We start from the raw sequence: 8,824 nt of genomic DNA on the forward strand, positions 1-8,824 counted from the left end.
ATTCCTCAAGGATCTAGAACTAGATGTACCATATGACCCAGCCATCCCATTACTGGGTATATACCCAAAGGATTATAAATCATGCTGCTATAAAGACACATGCACACGGATGTTTACTGCGGCACTATTCACAAGAGCAAAGACTTGGAATCAACTGAAATGTCCATCAGTGACAGACTGGATTAAGAAAATGTGGCACATATACACCATGGAATACTATGCAGCCATAAAAAGGATGAGTTTGTGTCCTTTGTAGGGACATAGATGCAGCTGGAAACCATCAGTCTCAGCAAACTATCACAAGAACAGAAAACCAAACACCGCATGTTCTCACTCATAGGTGGGAACTGAACAATGAGATCACTTGGACCCGGGAAGGGGAACATCACACACCGGGGCCTATCATGGGGAGGAGGGAGGGGGGAGGGATTGCATTGGGAGTTATACCTGATGTAAATGACGAGTTGATGGGTGCTGACGAGTTAATGGGTGCAGCACAGCAACATGGCACAAGTATACATATGTAACAAACCTGCACGTTATGCACATGTACCCTAGAACTTAAAGTACAATAATAATAATTAAAAAAAAAAAAAAGAATGTTATAGCCTTAACTTGTGAACCTAAGACTCAGGGCTACACCTACTTTTGGAGGGTAAATGGTCAGAGCCTCCCGGTCAGTCCCAGGCTAAAGCAACCCGGTAAAACCAGGATCCTCATTCTATCCAATGTCACAATAAATGACACAGGACCCTATGAATGTGAAATATGGGACCGAGTTGGTAGCATCTGCAGTCACCCAGTCACCCTGAATGTCCTTTGTATCTTTGGTTCCTCTGTGGGCCAGGCCATCAGCTAAAATTCAAACGACCAGAGGCCAGGCATCTTAGTCTCTCTCAGGCCCAAGTACAGACACTTTTATGTCTGGACACCCGAGCTGGCCATGACTCCCTGCCCTGGGGAAACCTGGGTAGGCACAGCCTTAACCAAGAATATAAGGGGAGGGGCTGCTCTTGTCATGGGAGACTTGGGGTCTACATCCTGTGATGGGAGGAACAGGTGAATACCTCAGGCCTTGTCTCAGTGAACACAGAAGGGGTTTGGCTAGGTCTTGAGGATGTGTCTTGACTCAGAGGGACACTGTGTCCCTTTAAGAGACCAGAAGCATCCCCTTCCCTCGGATGACATCACCTGTGGCTTTATTCTCTTTACTCCAGATGGTCCACAAGTCCCCAGGATTTTCTCTCCATTGACCTATTACCGTTCAGGAAAAACCCTCCAGTTGTCCTGCTTCGCTGACTCTAACCCACCGGCAGAGTATTCTTGGACGATTGATGGGAAGTTTCTGCAATCAGGACAAAAGCTCTCTATCCCCCAAATTACTACAGAGCATAACGGGCTCTATGGTTGCTCTGCTCGTAACTCAGCCACTGGCAGGGAACGTTCCACATTCAAGAGGATCAAAGTCTTTCGTAAGTGGATCCCTGCATCATTGTCAACAGGGTTTTAGGTGGAGTCTATCTGGCTTTCAGAGAAGAGTCAGGAAAACATTTTTATTCCCAGCCTGTGTCCCATGGGCAGAAGCAAATCCTAAATTCTCCTCCTGAACCCTCCCAATTTGTGTCTGCAGACTCTCTTCTCCTAGTTTTTCTGTTTTCTCATGGTTGACCTTGTGTCCAGCCTGAGAAAGGTAGGGAGGGGGCTTTGTCAGCCCTGAGCCCTATGTGGTGGAAGAGGCTTCACAGAGGGACAAGAAGGAGAGTCCTCAAGATCAAGTTGCTTCTTGCTGTCACCAACACAACCCTTTCCACTACATCTTTGTTTTCTTTTACCTACTCCATGAGCTACAAGGAACATCTGAGGCTTTGAAACAAGCTCACATTTTTCCCCCAAATGAGAGGAGGAAGCCCCTTGGATGAGGGAGGAGCAGCTCAGACTGCTCCTTACTCTGCTCCGGGCTTCTCTGGTGACTGGCCCTGCCTGACTCCACCTGGGGTGGGACCAGCATGTGTGGAGAAAGAGCCCTGCTGACCTGTCCTGAATTCGGCTAAATCGAGCTGCCAGTTGAAGTGAAGCCTAGGCTGCAGGGAAATAAGAAGAGAGGGAGCTTTGGGGCAGACTCTTGAGCTGTGTCCTGTCTCTGAAGTCACCGGCTGTATGAGGCTGTGGGCACTGCATGTGGGACACAGCACAGAGGACAGTGAGTGATGCACACTTGAATAAATAGGGAGATTCACCTCTGGGGCTCTGCATGGCAGGAAAGGGGCAATGGAAAACGTGTGTATTTGTAGAGTGTAAGACTACCAGGACACTTTATATATATCTAATATAAGATTTATCGTTAACTGTTTCTATGTGTGCAATTTAGTGTTGTGTAACCATCACACTATCCATTTCCAGAACTTTTTCCTTTTACCATATTAAACCTCTGTACCCTATAAACAGTAACTCTCACGTCTTCTCCCCGTATCCCTCAGCACATACCATTCTAATTTTTGTCTCTATGTAACTGGCTAGTCTATCTTTTATAAATGGAATTATAGAATAATTATCCTTCAATGTCCAGCTTATTTCAGTTAGCATAATGTCTTCAAGGTTCATCCACTTTGCACGATGTATTGGAATTTTATTCCTTGTTAAGTTTGAATAACATTTCGATGTAGAGGTATACCTCATTTGCCTACCCATTTATCTTTCAGTGGACTTTTCCGTTGTTTCCATTTTTTGGCTATTGTGAGTAATGCTTCTCTGAACATCAATGTGCAAATATTTGTTCAAATTTCCTTCCATTCTATAGGCAGTATGTCCAGAAATGGAATTGCTGGATCGAATGGTAATTTATTGTTTAATTTTTTGAGAAACAGCCACACCACTTTTTACAGTGGCTATAACATTTCCCATTCCCATCAGTAATGCACTAGAGCTCCATTTTTTCCATCTATTTGAAAACACTTGTTCTGTGTTGCTGTCATTGTTGTTTATCAAAGGTGTGTGAGGTGGTGTCACATTGTGGTTTTGATTTGCATATCTCTATGTATTCATGACGCTGAGGAACTCTGCATGGGCTTATTGGATATTTGCATATCTTCCTTGGAGAAAACCCTATTTTAATCCTTTGTTCATTTTTTAATTGGGTTTTTGGATGTTTGCTGTTGTTGACTTGTAGTTTTTCATGTATTCTGGAAATTAATTTCTTATCACACTTATAAAAAAAAAGAGTACTATATGGAATTCAAGAAAAAAATAAACAGCAGTAATTTTAAAGTGGAGAAATTTGATAAACACTACCTGAGCTAGATGATTGAGATTAACTTTAATAGTAATAAGTAACATTATGGTATGTTTTCTTAATAAGATGTGATGTGTCAGAATGACACTTTACTGCTGTGGTGTTCTTCCCCAAAACCCGTTACCCTAATCTAAGAAAATTGTCAAACAAATCAAAATTGAGGCACATTCCACAAAACACCTGACTAGTATGCCTCAAAACTGTTAAGATCATTCAAAACAAGGAAAGTCTGATAAATTGTCATGGCCAAGAGAAGACTAAGGAGACATGACCACTAACTGTAATGTTGCTATCTGGATACGATCCTCAAAAGAAAAGAACATTAGATAACAACTAAGGAAATCTGGAGACAATATAAACTTTATTTAGCAACAGTATTAATATTGGTTTATTATGAGAAATGTATCATACTAACATAAAATTTTAATAATAGAAAAAACTGGGATTGGGTTCTGTTAGAATGCTAAAATTTTTACTTTTCTGTAAATCTAAAGCTATTCTAAAATTTCTTTTAAAAATTTTTAAAATTGTGTTTCATTTTAATTAGTTCTGAGTGACATCATCTGGAAAATTATTGCTGGCCTGAACTGAATTTCTTTCCAATGAACAATGGGACATTCTTTAATCAAATGTATACAGACCAGTGATTCATTTTGTTCTACCTAAAGTAGTTTAAATTATTAATTAAGACAATGATTATGAACTCCTCCTTTCTAGCATTTAATATATCCTGATGTTCCCCTTCAGAGAATGGTTATGTTTATTTCTTTTTTGGTATTTGTAGTTTTATTTGTAATTGATATATTCTTCTTCATTGTTTTATTCTTAATTTTTCTCTGTTAGTATTTATCTTTGACATCCCTTTGTCTCTTTTATTTAATCAGCCACTATTTACTTTTATTGTGCAATGCAACAAGTACAGAATGTATTCATATATTGGATTGTTATTATATATCACAATGGAGTAATAACATACCTTTTCTTTTTTTTTTTTTTTTTGAGACGGAGTTTGCTCTGTCGCCCAGGCTGCCAGGCTGGAGTGCAGTGGCACGATCTCAGCTCACTGCACCCTCCACCTCCCAGGTTCAAGCAGTTCTCCTGCCTCAGCCTTCCTAGTAGCTGGGATTACAGGCACGCACCACCACATCCAGCTAACTTTTGTATTTTTAATAGAGACGGGGTTTCACCATGTTGGCCAGGCTGGTCTCAAACTCCTGACCTCAAGTTACCTGCCCGCCTCGGCCTCCCAAAGTGTTGGATTTACAGGCATGAGCCACCGCGCTTGGCCTACTTTTTCTTAATCTGTCTTAAATTTGCAAAAAAAATTAATATAAAGTAGGGAATGTTATTTTCAGTGGCCTTTTCAACGGTCAAAATTTGCATGTTTCTTCAAGTAGTGCTATGTACTGTGGATTAAATATTATTAATATCTTGTAATAACCTATCTTAAACCCTCATTTGATGTAAATGAACCCAGTTCTGTTGAGGAAGTTCTGACATTGTTCTGAAAGAATTACATTTTACTGGCAAGTGACAGCTGCCTCTCTTACCAAACATCCTACAATCCCTTTTATTTCTGAAGCCTATCAAGATTAGAACATTTTACAGTTCTTTTTCAGTAATGATCTATATCTTGGCTTCAGCTAACATCCTAGTAGGAAATGACCTTAGGTAAAATTGTGTTGTGAGCCATTTACTTTGCTGCTGTCCTATTTTTCTGTGCACAGGTATCAAAGTGGTTCCAAGTGTACATTTTAAAGAAAATAAAATAAGGCTAAAATCCTGACTATGACAAAAATAAGTTATTGAATATTGTATTTGTGGAAGCTACCTCTCTGTCCTTCAAATGTGTAACTATAAAATAGGAAAAATAATTTCTATCTAATAGCTTCTCGTGTGAGCATTAAATTTGATAATTTGTGTAAAGCATCAGAAGAGTGCCTCTGTACATCACAGACACTCAAAAATAGCAGCAATCTTAGCTACAGGAATCTTCAATATAATGCTATACAAATGTTCTGATGAAATCTCCTACTAAGCCATTATAGGCTATTCACACTCTTAAATTCGTTCACTTGTTCCCATGGCACAGCTAGTGAGAAATATAGTCATGTATAAAACTTTAACAACAAGTTTCACATGTAAAGCAAGACCTTAGTAAAGGGCTCCTTTGCAATGGGGATCATCAATGACTTACAACATACAAATTCAGGAGAGAATAATGAGGATATGTCATATAACTTTTGCAGAGTACAACACTGTAGACTTGACTATGCTAACTTACCTATAATTGGATTCAGATATTCTAGGGCATATTTAAGTATGTGTTGGGGAGAGGTGAGAGGTGGAAGCAGAGAAGTCGTGTATGTTGAACATCAGACTTGGCTCAGGCTGAGAATAAAAAGTAAAGAAATAATAAATGTTTTAACAATACATAAATTATAGGTCCAAAATAATATAGCATCAGTTTTGAATAATAGGCAACAGTGTTCTTGTTCAAAATTTTGTCTGTGTCACTTGACATTATTTTGGTTAGTATTCACATTTTTATATTTTATTTCATTTTATTATCAGTTATTATAAACAAGGTCTTAACATCCTAAATCCCAATAACTTTTCAAATCTCTACAAACATCGTTGCCTGAATATATAAGCAATATTTTTCTTTATTTCTTTGCTTATCCTTGTTCTTATTATATTACCTGACAATTTTTTTGTGTTAATTATTTAAAATAATTATAACTAAGCTTTCTCCTAATGTTTTAGTCTAGTCAAATAATTCAGTATATTCTATTTTTACTTTTTTATGGACTTACCAGTAGCCTGAATTTCCTATTAATTGCATATTTTGTTATCTCGTGTCATATTCCTTGTCCTCAGTCATTAACAGTTAAATTGTCTAAATTTAGATCACTATCTGAGTAACCTTTCTTTCAGATGCTATCGATTTTAAAGCATATTTTCTGCCTAAAGCCTTTTACCATCTCAACTTTTCCTAGATTGTTTTCAGTGCTCATTCTATGATGTACACTTCCTGACCCTGTGAATTAGGCTTTTGTGTGCTGTATCATGTTCAAAGTGTTCTCAATCCAAAGGCAGATTAGTCCTCAGATTTCTCCTGCTGATTTTTTATGCTCTGTCTTCAAAAATTGTCAGATTTATTAGGCTCTGGACGTGCCTTTTGTGATTCCAAACTGTGACTATATTTAATCAAACTTTTTTCTTATTAAGAGCTCTGTGACTGTGGCTTTAATTGGCATTTCTACAATTCCCTCCTTCAAAAATTCCTTTACATTTTAAATGACCTGTCAGTGATAAATTGTTATAGCAAAATAGCATCTAATTTTCCCTACTCCAGTATGAAAATGGTGGGTTTCGTCAAGGGTGATTATCCTGCAAGGAAAAAAAAACTGAGGAGAGAAATGTGGTCTGATCATGAGTGACCAGACAGAGAATCCTAGGAAGATCGAGGTTATCCTGAATCCACTTCTTAGGTCAGCAGGACATCTGAGAGAGACTTGAAGCTGTGTCCTCAAGAAAGGCAAGACAATATTCACAAATAAGGCAGAGCTGAAGCTTGGAGAACTGGCCAAAGATTTGTAAGCACTTAAAAAAGTGGGTTTCCAGACTTTTTCAAGAATACTTTCTAGCTTCTAGTCAAATGGATCTTATATTAACTTATCTGTTTTGGTCCATAGGTCATTTAGTTATTTCCTAATCAGTTCCATTGTGAGTTGTGCTCAAGAAAATCTTGTGACCCAGTGTCTTTCTGATTACAATAATGTGATTGTTGTGGGGCTATGAAGATAAAGACTCTGTGTATAGGGAGCCAGTTTTTCTCAGAAAGTTGAGATCCATAACTGCATTTACTACCTCAGGGAAAAATATAGAAACTTATTTCACACCAGAAAGAAGAGAAATCTCTTGGTCTTGAGCACAGAGGCTTCAGAATGTTGAAGGCAGTGGACTTGTTAATGTTGAAGGTGATGGACTCTTGAAGTGTGTAATGTGACGTACCCCCTTACTCCCACCCTTTCAGCCTGGCCCTCAGATGAGATCAACCAGAAGATGAGAAGAAAAAAAACAAAAAAGACAAAAAAAAAAAAAAAAAAATACAGGTAAATTGCCTCTGGGGTTCTGCCAGACCTTGGGTTTAGTAGAGAAGGGCTTCTAAACTTTGAGACAAGTCAGCTCTAGGGAGGGTTAGAATGAAAATTTTAAAGTAAGCAATCACTATTCTTGAATAATTCATTTTTAGTGCTTATTTCTTTCAAGAGAATGCAGTTGGGTTCAAGTTATATCAGAGTGCAAAAATGGGAAGACTGTAGTCTGGCATTTACTGATTTGGAGATACGTAAGTGAATACATATATATATAAAATATAAAGTATATCTCTATGTAAAGTATATATACAAACATATATATCTAATATATATGCATACACATAAACATATATACATATACAGATATAGATATGTACACAAATGGATATATCACACAAATTGATATATATATATAAACACACATATGGATATATACACACACACATATCTATATAGATATAGATATGGACACAAATGGATACATACACACACAAATTGATATACATATATATGCACAAATGGATGTGTATATACACACACATCTATATAGATACCAATATGGACACAAATATATATAGAGAGATAGAAAGATAAAGGAGTATGTATGTATGTATAGATAGATATAAAAGTATGTCTATCTATCTATCTATCTATCTATCTATCTATCTATCTAATCTACTCTTCATTAAGTAACACTGAGGGGGAATTAATTGACTAATTGGGGCCAATCCTAAGGAAAAGTTTAGCCAGGTGAAAATAGTCTTTCCTCTAGTTTAAATGCTAAAAAGTAAATGTTCTGTTTGTTAAAATAGATGGTGCCTACAGCTTATGGTGTCATGTTCAATAGAAAAGAGCAGCAATAGTATCCCATAAGAACATAAATAGGTACCCATTTTTTAGTTTTCTCCTACATTCTTCCCTTGATCAAGACATATATGGACTTTTAGGGTGTGTGTATGTGTGTGTTTTAAAGTAACTCAGAAAATTTTAAAGTAATTTCTTCTCCAGGTCTTCAAAATAATATCATGAAGTTATTAAATTATAGAAGTTATTAAATTATAGAAGCATTTAAATTATAGAAGCATTAAGCTTTAATATAATCAGAAATATTTCTGCTTCCACTATATTTTGTAAGCAATCAACAATAAAATTTATAATTTATATATGTATAGAATAATTATGAGAGTTTGATATAGTGTATTTGCAAAAAATATATAATTATTACTTTTGCTTAGTTCAACTAGTAGTTTTTGAGCCAACTGTTTTATGATACTAGAGATAATGACCTTACAATTGGGCCTTGTCCCCTCAATAGTAAAACAATATTTAAATACCTGTAATATAGCTTGAACATTGGAAATTACAATTGATTATATATTCCAAGTTAGGGTATATTTAGCAAAGATTTATATTCTGGAGCAACGTTCTTATC

The 8,824-nt window shown here is 36.8% G+C and overlaps 1 protein-coding gene across 1 annotated transcript in view; it reads left to right on the plus strand.

Moving 5' to 3' along the window:
- Positions 1 to 2,489, plus strand: part of LOC112627042 (pregnancy-specific beta-1-glycoprotein 8-like) — a 131,676-nt gene extending 129,187 nt beyond the window's left edge. Inside the window, exons 2-3 of the mRNA XM_025389404.1 lie at positions 568 to 821; positions 1,218 to 2,489. Coding sequence (XP_025245189.1) covers positions 568 to 821; positions 1,218 to 1,510 — 547 coding nt within the window. The 3' untranslated portion in view covers positions 1,511 to 2,489. The remainder of the gene's footprint in view (positions 1 to 567; positions 822 to 1,217) is intronic.
- The last annotated feature ends 6,335 nt before the right edge of the window (positions 2,490 to 8,824 follow it).

Source organism: Theropithecus gelada, chromosome 6, assembly GCF_003255815.1.
Source record: "Theropithecus gelada isolate Dixy chromosome 6, Tgel_1.0, whole genome shotgun sequence".
In the NCBI taxonomy this organism is placed as follows: domain Eukaryota; kingdom Metazoa; phylum Chordata; class Mammalia; order Primates; family Cercopithecidae; genus Theropithecus; species Theropithecus gelada.